Below are 19,893 nucleotides of genomic sequence, written 5' to 3' on the forward strand. Positions count from 1 at the left end.
GTGAATATAGGAATAAAGCAAGTTTTTAATTCTGAAAGAAAATTACGACGGTTAAAAATGACATAATTTAAAAGATAATTAAGGCGGTTAATGAAATGACGTATTATACTGAAACTTGTGGCGGTTATTAATAACCGCCATATTAAAACCGCCATTTTTTACATATTTTTTTTAGTGAATACTGGTAATAAAGATAGTGAAGTAAGAATAACTTCTATCAAACTCGTTTTTCTTGCAAATAATAGTTATCATTCTTTCTAATTCGCTAGTATCTTGTAAACTTCTTGTATAACATATTTTCATAATTAGTTTTTTTATTAGAATACTCCTATTGAAATCTCCATCTATATATATATGAACAATATTGATGCCTAAAACTCTCAAAATAACCAATTTGTTCATGATATTTCTATGAACACTTAACTTCCTAATTTCCTTTTTAGCAAAATTTAATTTCAAAAGAGTTCAGAATACATTTTAAGATGAATATATTTTGTGTTTTTGATTAACATAAGAAAAGTGTATCATAAGTTTATTATAGAATATTAACCGCTATCTCTTCTATTTTCAATTTCATCCCTTCCAACATCTGTTTGTTTTATTGGTTCTATAGCTAATCCTAATAAAATTTATCAAAAATAAAAGTGAGCTAACATATCACCTTATCTTTGTCATGTGATGAAATTGTATGGATCTATCTTAGTAACAAGACGACTACAATGAACACAGAAACTTGATCACCATCATCTTGAACTTTTACCAAACCACTTTAGATCACTTATATTACAATTTAGGATTCAGAACTAAAAGTAAAACACTTAAAATTATGAGTTCCAATTCAATCCCACTCCCATAATTTTGATTATGGACTTATTTTTTCTTCCACCAACTCCAGCCATAAAGATCCCTAGGGTTTCGTCATGGCTGCTCCCTTCTTGCTGGAGTTAACCTTAAAATATTTGATCTCCAGAAGATTTATAAGATGACAGGTTTGCATGTACCTTTCTGATCTTCGAGAATATATAATATATTTCCTTAGATAAAGATTATTATACTTTGTTATGCTTCACAACAACAAAACAAATGAAACTTATTTATTCCATTTTGCTAAATTTCTTAGTTGGGTTGGGTAGATAACTTAATATAGAAATTTCTTGGATTCTTCTTTCAACAAGGCGTGCTTGCGGTTCAAACTTTCAACTCTTTCGTGCTTTTACCAACCCAATATTTTGAGACACAAAACAAGTCAAGAACTAAATATTTAATTATAACTCATACCTGTACAAATATTTTATTAAATTCTTTTTGTACAACCATTTTCATGATTATTAGACGGCATGTCTCAATTTTACTAAATTGAAATTTAAGTCTTTCACTAATTTTAAGTTTGCAATTTTAGTCTAGAATGTTTAAAAATTCATAATTTTGACGTAATTATCAATTTTATACATGCTTATAAGTATTCAGAAATTGAAAATTTATAAGTAAGCACGCAAAATCAAACTTCTCTCTCTTTGAACCCTTATCAACCCAGTTTTAGGCATTAAGAAAATATATGATATATAAAGTTACTTGCTTATGATGATAATAAAGAAAAATAAATAAATATAAAGTTACTTAAGTAGATCAGCAAATTCGTCATCACCCAATATGGTTTTACTTTGAATATTGCTTATTATATTATTAAAGTCACTTTTGTTGGCAACATGCGAATGTCTCTAAATTGAGTTTGTTAAAATGTCATAAGAAAATTATCTACATTATTTTAGTTTAAAGAAAACACACAAATTTAATAAACTCAAATGTAAGCTTAAAACATTTTTATCTAACAAGTGTTACTAAGTCTTTTCAGTGAATTTTGTCAACAAAAACCAACACAATCTAATAAATATTTGAGAAAAATGTGTTCAATGGTTATAAATTGAATATGATTGCATGCTCACAAATTTTTTTATAAATAAAAATTTTCTTCGAAACAATAGTTAACCAAGATTTACTAGTAAAAACAAATAACAATACATAAATTAAATAAGACAGGAAAGTAAAAGAAAGCAATAAAATTTCTAAAATAAATTTTTAAAGCAAATGTATTTAAAAAAGTAAAAGAAAATTATATAATTCTTACATATAAATGATTGAAAAATGAAATTATTAAAAATATTGTAGCAACTGTCCATTTTGGAGCGTCCCAATAACTTATGAATTTATGTGGGTATTTATGAAACTATTTAGTCTCAGTTGTTAATTACATTTTTTTCTTTCATTCTTTAAATAGCTTGCATTTTGAGAGTGTTTTAATATTAAAAAACTGATTAGTAAACAAAGTGACGTTAACTTTCGGTCAATTTTAACTTTTAAAAGAAGAATTTGAATTGATTTCTACCGACCAAATTGTAATGATGGTAGTTAAAGGAAAAAGAATAAACTACGTTTACTTAATATATCATAAATAAATTAACTTTTACAGGATGCATACAAATAAACGCGTTAACGGGAAACGAAAAAACGCGTAATGAGTCCGAACGTGTACGAGATGAAGAGATACAATCAATCTTCTCTTGAGAATAATGTTTTTAATTATTTATTTACTATTTCACTACACATTCAAATTTCAAAATAACACCACCACCTACTAAAGTTACCTCCAATTCGGTTTCTCTACAATTCAATTTTCTTTCCACGCATTACATTATCAACCAAGTAATTATGGGATCAAAATTTGGTCAACATGAAGAAAACATAAAGAACAAAGAGTAGACCACCCATACACATTTAAAATTTGAGCCATCTGATCTTTATCCAACAACTACCATTCACTGAGTGCATGTATAATTCTACGTAAAATCAGTGTGAAATTAGGTTGGCTCAACTTTTTTTATCCACCTTCTACCTAACAATCTAACAATTTGAACTACATACAAATAATTAGAATTTCTTATAATAATAATTCTAACTTAATTTTATAAAATTGTTTCATAAGATTTGCATCTACTTATATTGTCAATTCGTACATCTGACTATATAATGAATGATCTGATTTTGACTTAATAGGGGGTGATCTGATCAGTCCAACAAACTTTTGTTAGTGTACATACCCCAATTACAATAAGGTACATTCAGACCAATAACCGCTAATTTAATATAATATTTAAGACACATAAATCAGACAAGAACTGTCCGTTTAATATTATATTTAAGACACATAAGTCAGACAATAAATCGGTTATAAGTTACTAGCAATTATAGGTTACTCCATTTATATCTCATGATAACCATTTAATGCTTTTCTTAATGGTCTGAGTCTAACAAGACCTATAAATAGGTGATGACTCTCTCGATAAGAGGATACATTAAACTCTATTATATACTCTTACTTTTAGCTATTTGTTAAGAATTTATCATCATCTTTGTGTTCCTACTGACTTAAGCATCAAAAAGTCTTTTGTAGATGGACCTCCCCCTCTTATCGGAGACCAAATGAAAGCTCATTCTTTGAGGAACACGAAGTTCTTGCCGATTTGCCCTCCCCGAGTTCATTTTCAGTAGGAACATTTGGTGTCCACCGTGAGACCTGGTAAAACCTTACCATTACAAAATTTGGATATAGACTCTCAATCCAGCAGGAAAACGCAAATCAACCGATAGGGGACCCCCCTGAACAAATGAGGAAGACCTACCTAGAATTGTGAGAGACGCCCTGAGCCAAATGAGATTTGGCATCCGTAAGAGAACAACACAGGGCATAATAACTGGTATTGCATGATCAGGTAGCTCGTAGGGACAATAACACTACCACTCAGGGTGACCGACAACCCTCGGCATATCGCCGAATCCCGGACGACCCCCGAAAAAACTCGAATCAACAGGAGAGGTCGATATCTCACACTCCCACAAAAAAATCATCCTGGAGAGGAACCCCACAGAGCTCCACACAATGCAGAACAGGGCAAGGGAGTCGTTGATGGAGATCAAGCCCAAGAGAACATGGAGGCCACTCATCAAGCTCAAGAAGAGGTGGAGGCACAAATGGAGGACGCCCATGGAGGTCAAAGTCCACCTCAAAGGATTACAAGAAGCATGTTCAAAGCCTTGGGAGCTAGAGGACATTTATTTTCTCTTTTTGTAGTGTCTTTAGTTGAAGGTGCTTAGAGGGAAACCTTAGAAACCTCTTTTGTTATAGCATCTTTTAGGTTTTAAATAGGACCTTTAGGGGGGTGTATTAGTAGATAGGTGTAGGAGTAGAATAGGGGGTGCCAAAGTGAAGGAAGGGATCACACCTTCCTTGCTTAGGCAATTAGCGCCGGTTCTAGATGGCTTTTGGAGGGAATTTTGAATTGTTTAGCTTTCATTTTTCAGCACCTTAGGCTATAAATAGAGGTGCCTTCCTTGTAAAATTGAGATTTGAATTTATCTAAAGAAACTATACTCAAAATTGGAGTGAGCATTTGGAGAGCTTTGAGCTTCTACTCTAGTCTTATCTTGAAGGACCATGGTTTCCTCAAGTGGCGGCTTCCACACTCATCTAGGAGCATCCATACTTCTAGTGGCGTGATCATCCAACCTATCTTCCATCTTCATGAGCATTCTCTTCTCCTTCCTTTCTTCTTCTTCAATTGTTCATGTTGCCTTGTGTTTTGAGTTGTCTAGCTTTCGGTTTTTCTATTTTCAGCACCTATATTCTGTTTTGTTTTTATTTCTGTTCGGTTAATCTAGTTTCTATTCCTTTGTTGATTCAATTTGACAATATTTGGTTCATCCAAATGAGTTTGGGATTTGGTACTTGTTATTGGTGAGTTCTTGATCTTAGAACCATGATCCAACTTCTAAGAAAGTGCCTCTACATTTTCCAGCTCAAGGTGATTCCTCAAAGTGTCAAGAATCTTGTTCTATGTGGCTATTGGAATCACATCATGTGGTATCATGAGTCTTAGGTTCATTCTTGTTTAATTGTTGAGTGGTGTGCACTTTATTTCAAGAGCTCTTTAATTTTCTTGCAATTTAAGTTTCTGTTTTAGAATTTTACTTGAGTATTCTTTCTGTTTTTCTTTTGCTCCAAGTGTTTGTGGAAAGGTTTATGGCACTCATAATTCTTATGAGTATGGTTGCTCTTTTGGAATGGCATTATCCTTCCTAGAGTTTACCTTAAGCTTCCTTTCATTTGTTACAATTTGTGTTGTGTCTTTTAATTTTTGAATCATGTCAAGTTGTGTCTTAGTCATGTTATTCCATATATGTCATTACTTCTAGTAGTACTTTTATTATTTTGATTGTTTCTTGCTTTGGTGTCATATATTTTCTGAATTGATGTTGATCCTTTGTGCATTTTCTTTTTAGAATTGAGTTCATACTTGTATTCTAGACCTATACAAGTTCCAATACATCATTTTCTATTATGTCTTTGCTAGTTCATCATCCTGTTTTTTATTCCTATTAGGATTCCTCTGTTTCTGAAAAAAAGTGCTTACTGTTTTTCCTTATTGCAACTGATTTACGTACTGTAAAATTCTGAAATTCTGGATTTGAGATATTCAAAGTGTTAGAAAAGAATAGAAAAAAGAATCATTCAAAAATATGAAGTACAAAAAAAATGATAAATAAAATAAAAAAAGTGTACATTCCTGCCGAAAAAAATACGGTAATCTGGCAGTGATTTTAAAAAATTTATTTCTCTCAATTGGCTTACTGTTTTTAATTGATTCCAGTGCCATTTTTGAGTTAACATCTTGAAGTTTCTGTGGTATAAATTTCATAATCCAGTTCGCTCTACATCATTCCAGTTAAATCAGTGAATATCAAACACAGTTTGCATAAAAAAAAAAAAAAAATTCCAGTAGCTAAATTTTTGTTTTCTTCATCTACTCTAGTGCTTTTCTTTAGGTATTCTTTTGTGTGCCTACTTTTCGCATTGAGTTCTTTATTTTCTTGATTGTCTTTCATTCTTACTCTTTGAGTTTGTCTTACATATAGTATTCCTTTTGCAATTACCTTTTCCTTGCTTATACCTTTTCTTGTTTGTCTTTATTGTTTCTTTGGTTTTGTGGTGGTTTGCTCTTAAGATTGGTGTGCTTGCTTTGACATATTTCATTTGAGGATTCCAAGGCCTCAAGATCAGATTGGAGCAAGAACATTATTTCTTTGAGAGTGATATCTTTTTCAGCCTTAAATTCACTTTGGCAGTTTCAAGTGCAAAGCTCACTGTTTTTTGCTAATTTTTAACTTGTTTGCTGTTTTGTGTGTTTGCTGTTTTTTTTTAATTACAAATGGCTGGATCTTCAAGTGATGCATCCTACAAGCAGAATTCTCCTTCCAAAGCTTCCATTCTTGGTGAATTACATGAAGCTCAAAGAACAATTAGAAGGTTGGAGGAAAAAATGCAAAAGATGGAGGTCCAACAATCTAGACCATCTCCTTCTATCCATGATGGACATCATTCTCATAGACCATCTTCAAGAGCTTCTTCAAATGATGTTGGCCGTGAAGATGAGCATAGGAGAAGGAGACCTCCACCCCAAGTCCATGGACAAAGACATCATCACCAAGGGGAAAGAATTCACTACGGAAATGGCTTCTACCATGATGCAAAGTCCAAGCTTCCTTCGGTCAAACTACCTTGCTTTAATGGTTCTAGTGATCCAAATGTGTATTTAGATTGGGAGGCTAAGTGTGAACAAATTTTTGAGATCCATGAGATCCAAGATGAGCATAAGCTCAAGCTAGCCACCCTAGAGTTTAGTGATTATGCCATGAAATGGTGGCATGGAATTGTAAAGGACATTATCTATCACAAGGGTCCTCCCGTGGACTCTTGGAACTCTTTAAAGGATCATATGCGCGCTAGGTTTGTGCCCCCACATTTTAGGAAAGACCTCATGTTGAGACTCCAACGGTTTCAACAAGGCACGCTAAATGTGGATGAATATTATAAGGAGCTTGAGACGCTTGTGCTTAAAATTGAATTAGAAGAAAGTGAAGAAGCCATGGTTGCTAGGTTTGTGAGTGGTCTTAGGAAGGATATCCAAGACATTGTTGAGTTACAAGAGTATTCATCATTGGACTCTTTAGTTCATCTTGCTATGAAGGTGGAAGCCCAACTTGCTAAGAAAAACTCTTTTAAAAATGCTTCCAATAATGGATACTACTCCAAGTCTTGGAGAAACAAAACTTCTTTTTCAAAACATCCTTCCAAAGATTCTTCTTTCAAACCCAAGGAATCTAAGCCATCAACATCTAGACCTAAGTCTCCCACTAGAACATCTAACACTAAATGCTTTAAATGTATGGGTTATGGTCATATTGCTGCAAATTGTCCTTCAAAACGAAGTATGTACATGCATGAGGGCATTGTAGTTAGTGAGCATGATTCGGATTCTTCAAAGCATTCATTGCATTCTCATGCATCTAGTGAGGAAGAGAGCGAATGTCCACTTGAAGGGGACTTGTTAGTTGTGAGAAGACTTCTTGGACAAGTTTCACAACCTTTTGATGAAAGTCAAAGGGAAAATATTTTCCATACAAGATGTCTTATTCAAAACAACATTTGTTCCTTGATAGTGGATGGGGGTAGTTGTGCAAATGTGGCTAGTACAAGAGTAGTAGATAAGCTTGGTTTGCCTACTATCTCTCATACAAAGCCCTACAAATTACAATGGCTTAGTGAAGTAGGAGAAATAATTGTTAATAAACAAGTCCTCATCCATTTCTCCATTGGAAAATACAAAGATGAGGTATTATGTGATGTTGTGCCCATGGAAGCCACTCATGTTCTTTTGGGAAGGCCTTGGCAATTTGATAGAAAAGTTTTACATGATGGCTTTACCAACAAATTATCTTTTGAATTCCATGGTCACAAGGTTACTTTAAAATCTCTCTCTCCAAGAGAAGTCCATGAGGACCAAGTTATCATGAAGAAAAAGAGGGAGAGTGAAAAAGATAAAAAAGATAAAAAAGATAAGAGTTCTAAGCCTACACTCCTTGTGTCTAGGCGTGACATTGAAAGGGAAATAGTGGCTCATCATCCTCTTTTTTTAGCCATCCCTAGAACTCTTAGCATAGAAACACTTGTTGATAGTCCTCATTGCTTGGAAAATTTGGTAGAAGAGTTCAAAGATGTGTTTCAAGATCCTCCAAATGGACTTCCACCTTTGAGAGGGATTGAGCACCAAATTGATTTGATACCGGGCTCTTCTTTACCAAATCGTCCCGCATATAGGACCAATCCAAGTGAAACCAAGGAAATTCGCCAACAAGTTGAGGCTTTGATTGAAAAAGGGTGGGTGCAAGATAGCATGAGTCCTTGTGCTATGCCTATCATCTTAGTGCCAAAAAAGGATGGCACATGGCGAATGTGTTCGGATTGTAGGGCCATAAATAACATAACCATTAAGTATAGGCATCCCATACCTAGACTAGATGATTTGTTGGATGAATTACATGGTTCAAAAATCTTTTCAAAGATTGATCTTAAAAGCGGCTACAATCAAATCCGTATCAAACCGGGTGATGAATGGAAGACGGCTTTTAAGACCAACTTTGGTTTATATGAGTGGTTAGTTATGCCTTTTGGTTTAACTAATGCACCAAGTACCTTCATGCGCCTCATGCATCATGTTCTTAGACCTTTCATTGGTAAGTTTGTTGTAGTTTACTTTGATGACATTCTCATTTATAGCTTATCTTTGAATGACCATAGGTTGCATGTTAGGCAAGTTTTGGAAACCCTTAGGAAGGAACATTTGTATGCTAACCTTGCTAAATGTATGTTTGCTCTTGATCATATAGAATTCCTAGGGTTTGTGGTGAGTTGTAAAGGGGTCCATGTGGACAAAACCAAGGTGGTGGCCATTCAAAATTGGCCTACACCGAAATCTTTAAATGAGGTCCGAAGTTTTCATGGGCTTGCTTCTTTCTATAGAAGATTTGTCCCAAACTTTGGTACCATTGCCGCACCCCTCAATGACATAGTGAAAAAGGATGTGGTCTTTCATTGGGGAGAAGCACAACAAAATGCTTTTGATACTTTGAAAGAAAAATTGACTAATGCTCCCATCTTGGCCCTTCCTAATTTCACTAAGACATTTGAGATTGAGTGTGATGCTTCAAGCATAGGTATTGGGGCTGTTCTCCTTCAAGAGGGCCACCCCATAGCCTATTTTAGTGAGAAATTGAAGGGAAGTCATCTCAACTATTCCACCTATGATAAAGAATTATATGCACTTGTTAGGGCTTTGTTTACTTGGCAACACTATCTTTTTCCCAAAGAGTTTGTGATACATAGTGATCATGAATCTCTTAAATATTTGAAAAGCCAAAACAAACTTAACAAGAGGCATGCTAAGTGGGTGGAATTCATTGAGCAATTTCCTTATGTGATCAAACACAAGCAAGGCAAAATAAATATTGTGGCGGATGCTCTTTCTAGAAGATACACCTTGCTAAATCTTTTAACCTCTCAATATCTTGGTTTTGATCACATTAAGGAACTTTATCATGATGACCTTGATTTTTCTCTCCTCTATCAAGAGTGTCTTAAGGGAGGACACAAAGATTTTTTTATTCAAGATGGCTTTCTTTTTAAAGGAAAACGTCTTTGTGTTCCCCAATGCTCTATTAGATTATCTCTTGTTAGAGAAGCTCATGAGGGGGGCTTAATGGGACATTTTGGGGTTGCTAAAACTTTGGATGTGTTGCATGAACATTTTTTTTGGCCTCATATGCATAAACATGTTCATAGTTTGTGTGATAAATGCATAACTTGCCGCAAAGCTAAATCTAAAATGCATCCCCATGGTCTTTATACTCCTCTTCCTATCCCTTCAATGCCTTGGGTAGATATATCTATGGATTTCATCTTAGGCTTACCCAAGACATCAAAGGGAAAGGACTCCATTTTTGTGGTAGTGGATCGTTTTTCAAAGATGGCTCACTTTATTCCTTGCCACAAAGTGGATGATGCATGCCACATTGCAAACCTCTTCTTCCAAGAAGTGGTTCGCTTGCATGGGATTCCTAGGTCTATAGTGTCCGATAGAGATCCTAAGTTCTTGAGTCACTTTTGGAAGACCTTGTGGGGCAAGCTTGGAACTAAGCTTTTATTTTCTACCACTTGCCACCCACAAACTGATGGTCAAACCGAGGTGGTGAATAGAACTTTAGGACAACTATTGAGATGCTTTATTTCGGGGAATCCTAGAGTGTGGGAGAATTTACTACCCCATGTTGAGTTTGCATATAACCGAGTAGTAAATTCTACCACCTCCCATTCTCCTTTTGAGGTGGTCTATGGGTTTAATCCCCTAACACCTCTTGATCTTCTTCCTATTCCCCTTCTTGACGATGTCTTGTGCAAAGATGGGGATGAAAAGGCTTCTTTTGTAAAAACTTTGCATAAAGACATCAAGAAGAGAATTGAGAAGAAGGTTGGCAAGTATGCTGAACTTGCCAATAAAAGGAGAAAAGCATTGTTGTTTGATGAGGGCGATTGGGTTTGGCTTCACTTGAGGAAGGATCGTTTTCCTACTCAAAGGAAGTCCAAACTAATGCCTCGAGGGGATGGACCTTTCCAAGTCCTCAAGAGGATTAATGACAATGCTTATGAGTTAGATATGCCTGATACATTCTTAGGTAGTCATACTTTTAATGTCAGCGATCTAACTCCTTTTTCTGTAGGTCTCCAGAATTCGTGGTCGAATTCTCTCCAACTCGGGGAGTATGATGGAGATCAAGCCCAAGAGAACACGGAGGCCACTCATCAAGCTCAAGAAGAGGTGGAGGCACAAATGGAGGACGCCCATGGAGGTCAAAGTCCACCTCAAAGGATTACAAGAAGCATGTTCAAAGCCTTGGGAGCTAGAGGACATTTATTTTCTCTTTTTGTAGTGTCTTTAGTTGAAGGTGCTTAGAGGGAAACCTTAGAAACCTCTTTTGTTATAGCATCTTTTAGGTTTTAAATAGGACCTTTAGGGGGGTGTATTAGTAGATAGGTGTAGGAGTAGAATAGGGGGTGCCAAAGTGAAGGAAGGGATCACACCTTCCTTGCTTAGGCAATTAGCGCCGGTTCTAGATGGCTTTTGGAGGGAATTTTGAATTGTTTAGCTTTCATTTTTCAGCACCTTAGGCTATAAATAGAGGTGCCTTCCTTGTAAAATTGAGATTTGAATTTATCTAAAGAAACTATACTCAAAATTGGAGTGAGCATTTGGAGAGCTTTGAGCTTCTACTCTAGTCTTATCTTGAAGGACCATGGTTTCCTCAAGTGGCGGCTTCCACACTCATCTAGGAGCATCCATACTTCTAGTGGCGTGATCATCCAACCTATCTTCCATCTTCATGAGCATTCTCTTCTCCTTCCTTTCTTCTTCTTCAATTGTTCATGTTGCCTTGTGTTTTGAGTTGTCTAGCTTTCGGTTTTTCTATTTTCAGCACCTATATTCTGTTTTGTTTTTATTTCTGTTCGGTTAATCTAGTTTCTATTCCTTTGTTGATTCAATTTGACAATATTTGGTTCATCCAAATGAGTTTGGGATTTGGTACTTGTTATTGGTGAGTTCTTGATCTTAGAACCATGATCCAACTTCTAAGAAAGTGCCTCTACATTTTCCAGCTCAAGGTGATTCCTCAAAGTGTCAAGAATCTTGTTCTATGTGGCTATTGGAATCACATCAGTCGTGGCACGAGCATCAACCCTTCAAGGCATTTCCTGACCCGTTGATCAATCGCACAATGAGGACCAACCTAAGGAGTTTTCATCCCTTCACGGATGAGGTTATGAGGGCCCAATTGCCCCAGAGATGGAGTTGGCCCAATCTGGAGAAATACTCGGGGACCTCAGATCCCGAGGCACATGTTAAGGCCCATATGACCCAAACTCAACTATTATCGATGGACATGGACGTGCATTGCAGATTGTTTCCCACCACTCTAGCCGGGATGGCCTTGGAATGGTACTACTATCTGCCTAGAAACTCGATAGACTCATTTGAGACGTTTTGTGGCAGGTTCCTTGCCAGGTTCGCAAATTGCAAGCCCATGGCCGCCACCTCAACATCCTTACATAATGTCGTGCAAGGGGAGACAAAAGGGCTTGAGACAGTTCATGGTCCGGTTTGACCGAGCTACTTTGCACATACCCAACCTGCACCCGATGGTCTCCATGCATGCCCTGCTGGAGGGGCTACATCCAGGAAAATTCTTGGACACCCTATATGCGAATTTGGGGAATGTGTCTCGAGTGGTTGGGGTCTTCTTTGTCTCTACATTGTGATGCACAAATACATTTTAAGATGTTTAAACCTATAGGTTTGAAACATGTTATTATTAGGTGTTGGGGAGGGGGTATTTGGGTAGGTATTGTAAGTGAAATTTGAAATCATAGGAATATGGTTGTTTGAGAATGAGCGTGTAGACCCAGTGGAGGTTTTTACTATGATACAAAGGAAGACTTGGTCTTGGGTCACGACAAAGGAAAGTGTGGCTAATTTTTCTTACTCAGGCTGATGTTTGGAACCTCAATGTTGTATGAGGTATTTGAAAGATTGATATTTGGTGTTTCTTGTTTAATGTTTTTGTCCAGGTTTGGAAGGTATGGTGTGTTAGTGCAGGTTTTCTTGGTTTTTTTCTACCTGGCAGGGTCGGGTTGATGATTTTGTTCTTGGACTGCGGTAAAGGAAAGTATATTTGATTTATGCTTTTCGGTCTGGTGTTGGAATCTTTATGGTGTATGAGCTTTGAGAGATTGATATGTGGTGTTTATGGTTACTTATTTAGTTTGGGAAATTGTTGTGTGCTTTTTGCAGGTTATTTCTGGTTTATGTATCCTCCTTGCAGGATCGGTTTGTTAATGTTGACACTTGGTTATTTGACGCACTTCAGTCTGTTGCAAAGATCTTGCTTAGTTGTTGGATGTTATGTCCTGTATTGAGGGTGTGATCTCTTTGGTGGGTTATTTCCGGTTTACGTTTCCTTCTCGCAGGATCGGTTTGTTAAGTTTGACACTTGGTTATGTGGCGCACTTCAGCCTGTTGGCAAAGATCTTGTTTAGTTGTTGGATGTATGTCCTATATTGAGGGTGTGATCTCTTTGATGGGTTGATGTAATTGTATTTGTTGGGTTTCTATATCTTGATCTGGTATATAATTTTGGTTATTGTAGTGTATGTTGGATCCTTAGTTGGTAGGGTGCTAGGAAACTTGTTTTGAGTTTTTTGTATAAGAGTTGGGACACCCCTGAAATATCTCATTTTATTTTATTTTATTTATTCTCTGCTGATAAAAAGAGTTAACTCTCATATTATCTTAAGAAAGTGAATTTTAAGTCTAAATTGACCATACTGAGATAAGATAAAATTTACACCTACTTATATATTATGAAATGTCTTTATATAATATTAACAAATAAAATTAAAAAATTTATTTTTATTAATATTAGAGATAGTCTTTAATAAACAGTCTTATGTTCTCTTCCATTAGACGGACTAATTATATAACCGAATACTTAGATGGATCATCTGTTGTATATGATCTAGAGCAAGTATCACATTAACCTAGACAAAATGATTTTATTTCTATATAATTATTTCCTATATTAAAAAGAAATAGAGCATATATTCAATGCTTTATCAACTAGACAGTATGGAGATAAATAATGTTACATTGTTTTTTTTTTTAATCAGCCTATATATTTTGTTGTGTGTTAAATGTTAGATGTGTTCCAAAAGAAAAAGGAAGAAAACATGGAATTGAATTTGTTATATAGCGTTTACTTATGTTTCATTTTTCCCCAGGATTAATGATATAAAATGGACAACAACTCTTTGTTGGATTCAGACGTTTGCTTGTGCGTGCAAAAGATTCTGAGTTCACATTTCAAATAGGAGAAAGGGAAACAATAAAAAATCATATATTTAACCACTCTCTTATTATAATTTCACGAATTTACTTTTTAAGCTTTTTCTTTTCACATTTTTTTTTATTTTCAAACATTTTATCAATATGTACATCGGTAAATTTTTTTTTAAAGAATATGAAACCATATCAGAAGGACAATATGTTTTATATAAATGAGTATAAGATAATGATGTTTGATTTTTTAAAAATATTTTCTTGACATGAGTATATGTTGTTAAATATTATATGGATTGGTAAACTATATACAATAAAAAATATAATAGTAAAATGTGAATTTTTTTTGAAAAATTATGGTAGTTAAATATAAAAGTGAAGAAAAATTAGACTTGAAAACGGAAATTTGATGTGTTTGACTTAGAAAGTTTCGCTTTCTCTCACCAAACCTTAAACATTTTAATGCCTGCCAAAGTGTATATATAGTATGCCCTAATGTCCTTCAATTACATATTTATGAGAATCAGCCTTTTTCATCTTCTTGAGCTTTGAACTTTGGAAATCTCAATCTTCATTAACATGAATCATCAAAGCAGGTGCAGAGTTTTTCTTCCAAATCTGATAATACTTGCAATCATCGTACTCCATTCAACACCATGGATTAGTGCACAGGAAGTTGGTAAGTGGAACAAGTGTTTGAGTTTTCTTTCTTTTGATTCATGCATCATTTTGATGTGTTGATGAAGATTTATATGATGTTTTGCAGAGGATGAGAGTGAGTTTGATTACTTAAAAGGGAGTGAGAAGGGTCCCTCACGCTGGGGAGAACTGAAGAAGGAATGGGAAACATGTAAAAGTGGGAAAATGCAGTCTCCAATCGATTTATCAAGCCACAGGGTGAAAGTGGTGCCAAAGTTGGGGGAGCTAAAGAAGCACTATAAGCCCCAGAATGCCACTGTCAAGAACAGAGGCCATGATATTGAGGTAACCAATCAACAAAAACATGCTTCAAACATATATATTCTAACTTTATTTTCTGTTTTAAATTAAAAAAAAGAAAGAATCAAACAACTTTTTTGTAACAGTTTTCTGGAATTGGTGTTGGTTCTCCTCTCATCTGAAAATGCTGAAAACGGATGAATGCATTCTCATGGTTCATGATAGATACTTAGATGTACAAAAACATTAGGTTAACAATTTCGAAAGGCTATAATTGTTCCTTTTTTCTTACATCAACTTTTTCTTTTGTTTCTCTTTTTTTATTACATTTCTCACTTTTTTTTCTTTGTTTGTTTGGGTGTAAGCAGACAAATAAAAACACAGAAAGAAGAATGAGAATGTAATGATAAAAGAGAAAACTTTATATAAGAAAACATAATGAAGAAGACAAAGAAAAAAAAAACTGTCTGTTATATCTCTCTTACTCATATTAGGATGAGAAAATAGATAAATCCGACAAATTTAATTCAGAATCATATTTTTATTTAATTTAATCCGATAAATAATAAAAATACAGGTAACACACATATTTTTATTTAATAATTAGAAAAACAAAAGTATAGGAAATGTAGAATTATTGTTGAAAAAAAAGAATCTCGTACTTCCCGCATCTTGACAATGTTTTCTTATCTGTCTTGCACACATGCCTTCAAACATTAATTTAGGTCAATTAAATTAACGTACGTGGCTATGAACGATTTGCATAAAATAACAGAACCAAATGTGATTTGTATACTCATGGGTTGTTAATTACTTATTTATTTAAGCTGTCCTAAATTTGATAAAAGATAAAATAATATTTTTTGTTATTGAGTATAGGTTTTCTGAATTGTATACAGCTCAACATGTATAAGAAACTAACTGTCCTTCGCCTCATAGCTACCTAATAAGATATTTGATATATCCATGTTATTTAAATTTGGTTGGTCACTTAAACTTTGATTAAAATATGAAATATTTTAGTTTATAATTTACGTAACGGTTGCAGCTGAAATGGGGAGAAGATGCTGGATCAATAAACATCAACGCCACGGATTTTTTTCTGCATCAGTGCCATTGGCACTCACCTTCCGAACATACCATCAATGGAAGGAGGTTTGTCTTGCTTCAAAATCATTGTCTTTATACTGTTTTTCGTATGGTGGTGATACTTTTAATTATAATATAAAGTATTACATTCATATATATATATATATCATATATTAATATACAATAACTCTTCTTGCTCATATTATTTTATGGATTGTTGGGCTGTTTTTTCACTTAAAACTATAGAATTTCCCCTCTTGATTAAAGTCAACTTTCAGTATTTTATATTAAACCTAAGTGTTTTTTTTCTTATTTAATTTGTTGAAATTTTTCTTTCAAAAACCTGCAATATTAGGTATGATTTGGAGCTCCACATGGTTCATGAAAGCAAAAGCAAAAATGGAAAAACAAAGATTGCTGTTGTTGGAATTCTGTTCAAGATTGGTCGACCCGATCCTATTCTCAGCAAGGTGAGTTGTTTAAGTCAGCTACAGTTAATCGAGTTAATTAAAATCTAAATAGGAATAATAAATGAATTTATTTTCCTGAATCATAATAAGAAGTATCTGTGAAAATATTTCAGTTGTCAGAGATTATAAAAAGCATGGGTGAGAATGAAGTAGAAAAGAAAATTGGGGTGTTTGATCCCTCAGAAATAAAGTTGGGTGGGAAGAAGTACTACAGGTACATTGGCTCCCTCACTGTCCCTCCTTGCACTGAAGGTGTCATTTGGACTATCAATAAAAAGGTAGAGTTCAATTATTTCAAAGGCACATTTTCTTCTTTTTTTTCACAAGTCAAAATTATTTAATGAATCATCGTAATTACCTCTTTAATTAAACCTTTAAACCTTGATGTTCATCAGATAAAAACTGTGTCGAGGGCACAAGTGAATTTACTTAGAGAGGCTGTCCACGATGTAAGTATTCATTTACTGCACTAATGATCAAAATCAAAATTAAAATTAAAGCAAAAAGTGTTTACCTTTGTGTGATTCACTCTATGCAGCATGCAGAGCTGAATTCGAGACCTAGACAAGCCCTGAATAAACGAGGGATACAACTTTATGGACCAAAACGCAAGGAATAAATTTATCACATTATTTTTTTGTCTCTCAATTGAAAATTCTTTACTCATGCGGTTTTTCTTGTAATAATTTATTTTTGGTAGTGCTTATGCAATTATATATATTAAAGACAGCTATATACTTATTTAATTATTTATTTACTGATTGCTTATTTTTTACCACAAGAATTTTATAGTGCGTATATGTATTTATTTGTGTAGAAAAGCAAAACAAGTGCGGCTATTTTACATTTATAAGGATGTCTATATAACCGCATTTGATGAACACGCATTTGTAAATCAAAGAGATAGGAAGGCGACTATATAGCTGCATTCGTAAATGCGATTTATAAATGCGGCTATGTAAATAGCCGCATTTATAAATCGCATTTACGAGAGGCGTTTAGGGTTTTTTTTTTTTTTTTTGCTGTTGATTGCGTTTCAAATCAAAGTTCTCAACTTTGATCTTTTCTGAAGAACGTGGTCATTATTTTAGCATTTCTTTTGATCTTTTGGTGCATCCATATCTTATCTCTTCGTATTTCATCCCATGAAAGTCCAAAAAACGCAAATAAAAATTCCCCAATGAAACACAAATATATGACGGAGCAAGGCAACAATAGCGACGAGGAAGGCACAACAGAAAACAAACAAAAACCTTCCCAATGAAGCATGACTTTAGCAAGGACATAAGACAAAAACATAAGAGAAACGCAAAACATACAAAAATCAATGGTGAAGAAGAAAAGAGGAAGACAATGCTTACTGATGGCACGGAGACAATGCAAAAAAGAGAGGAAGAAAAGAGAAAGCACAGTTAATGGAGGAAGCACATAAGAGAAACGAAGTGCGAGAGAAATGAGAGTATCAAAACGTAAGTGGCACATTTTTGAATTAGGGTTAAAAAGGTTTTAAGAAGGCGGCTATTAGTAAAGCTGTTCTTGTAAATCCAAATGCTTGATTTACAAGTGCGACTTTACTAATAAATGCACTTGTAAATGAACTTAATTACAAAAATGCCATCATGTTTTTAACGAAAATGTTTGAACGCAAAGCTGCACTAAATAAACCATACTTGTTTATACATTTTGCACTACTAAATACTGAATTCAATTTAATGATTGAACGGATTTACAATAGTTCAATGAACCTAACATAACTCCAAGTTAAATATAATAAATTTATTGGAAGATAGTCTATTAAACAATGATAAACCGATAATTGATATAATACAAAAAATCACTAGAAGATTATCTCAAGAGATTAAAGTGTTAAGTAGCTTCAATTTATATATGTAAGTTAGAATTCATTATCAATATAAAGATTACAACTTTTTTTCTTTCACTAAATTCCAGCTATCACTTAATTAATAGTTGTAACAACTTTTTAACTAACTGAACTCATACTATAAGTAATGTTACAATTTCCTACTTATAGGAAATGCACACCTAACTAACTTTCAACATGTGGACAATGTGGTGCCTCATACCTGGATGCAAACATCACCATAAGATACTTCAAATCTTAGTTGGCGTATAGCAACACAAATAATATGTATTTGCACGGTCTAGGAATCTTTGATGATATTTTTTTTGTTGAACTATTCTTTACAAATTTTCACATTGCTTCATGAAAAGTCTCCAAAGCAACAACCACTTCAATTGCCTATATGGTAATTGACTTTAAATCATGATCATATGAAGAAGAATATAAAAAAATATTGTCAATGTCCAATAATGTTAAGTTTGGATAAACCGTTTCATTTGTTATCTTTTAATGCTTGTATGGAATGTTTAGGCTTAAGTCTCTTGACGTTTTTTTGTTAACTTCTATATATAGAGAAATTTATTTTTTCTAAGGGGTGAGACACATTTTTAGTGTTTATATGTCTTAGAAGAAAAAAATTGACGACATGATCAACAAAGTTAGGAACACAATAATTTTGTGTCTTGGTGATAAGGCATTAAGGGAAGTTGCTAAGGAGATGATTAATGTATCGATGTAAATGAAACTTGAGTAATTGTATATGACTAAGTTTTTGGCAAACAAATTTTGTTTGCCAAGAACAATGGTGGAGAAGCGAACAAATTTCAACAAGAATTTGGATGATCTAGAGAACATAAAAGTGAAGTTGCAAGAGACTTTACTGCTTCTTAACGCCTTGCTGAAGGTGTTTAAGAATTTCAAGAACATTTTGTTGTTCGGTAAGGAACAAACCATTACTTAGAGGAGGTGCACAACTCAATAAAAAATAAAGAGTTACAAAAACTCAAAAGCCTACAACAGACGATGATGGGCTGATTGTGAATGTTTCAAAGTCAACAAGTAAGAAGAAGAAGGAGTAGAAGGAGAAGAAACAAACAAAATATTTGTCAAATAACATGCAGATGTTGGGTGTTTTAATTGCCATAAAAAGGATTACTTCCAGTTGTATTTAGAAAAAAGAGAAATTAGAAAGACAAGAAATCTCATTTCAAGATAGAATATGTTGATATTGTGATAGTGATGCAAACCAAGCGAACAGAGAGATGACCAAGGATGTACACTATGAGAAGTCATCTCAACAATCAAGTGAAGACTTCACCAAGGATTTAACAAACCTCTCCAGAGGAAGAAATGGACACAAACCAGAGCATCTAAATGTTCTTCCTACTAGTCTTCTTAAAGAAAAAAACAAGTTGTAAATAATTTGGGTTCACTTTAGGGGTCCAAATAGCAAAGATAGGCTAGAATAAGGTGCATTTAACATAATAGAGCGTGTATTGTTCCTAGCCCTTTAGGAAGACAATTTGACCTAGTTACTAGAATGACAAGCCTGGAATGCGGGTTTGACTTAGTCAAACCCTAAGGCTGCCCATTTTTTCCCTTTTCCCATCCTACCTTCTTGCTTGTTTTCCAAGGCTCATTCACCTATAAATATGAGGCCTACCCATTGTATTTTATATGTTGAAATTGAATAGAAAAG

The 19,893-nt window shown here is 34.3% G+C and overlaps 1 protein-coding gene across 1 annotated transcript; it reads left to right on the top strand.

Annotated features, from left to right (window-relative positions):
• The first annotated feature begins 14,229 nt into the window (after nt 1-14,229).
• On the top strand, nt 14,230-17,108 carry LOC137828914 (alpha carbonic anhydrase 7). Its single transcript, XM_068635667.2, has 7 exons — nt 14,230-14,514; nt 14,602-14,819; nt 15,823-15,929; nt 16,219-16,333; nt 16,447-16,611; nt 16,729-16,782; nt 16,872-17,108. The coding sequence occupies exons 1-7, from the start codon at nt 14,415-14,417 to the stop codon at nt 16,950-16,952; spliced, it is 840 nt and encodes a 279-aa protein (XP_068491768.1). The 5' UTR covers nt 14,230-14,414; the 3' UTR covers nt 16,953-17,108.
• Nucleotides 17,109-19,893: the final 2,785 nt, after the last annotated feature.

This window comes from Phaseolus vulgaris, chromosome 7, assembly GCF_051622355.1.
Source record: "Phaseolus vulgaris cultivar YP4 chromosome 7, ASM5162235v1, whole genome shotgun sequence".
NCBI lineage: Eukaryota > Viridiplantae > Streptophyta > Magnoliopsida > Fabales > Fabaceae > Phaseolus > Phaseolus vulgaris.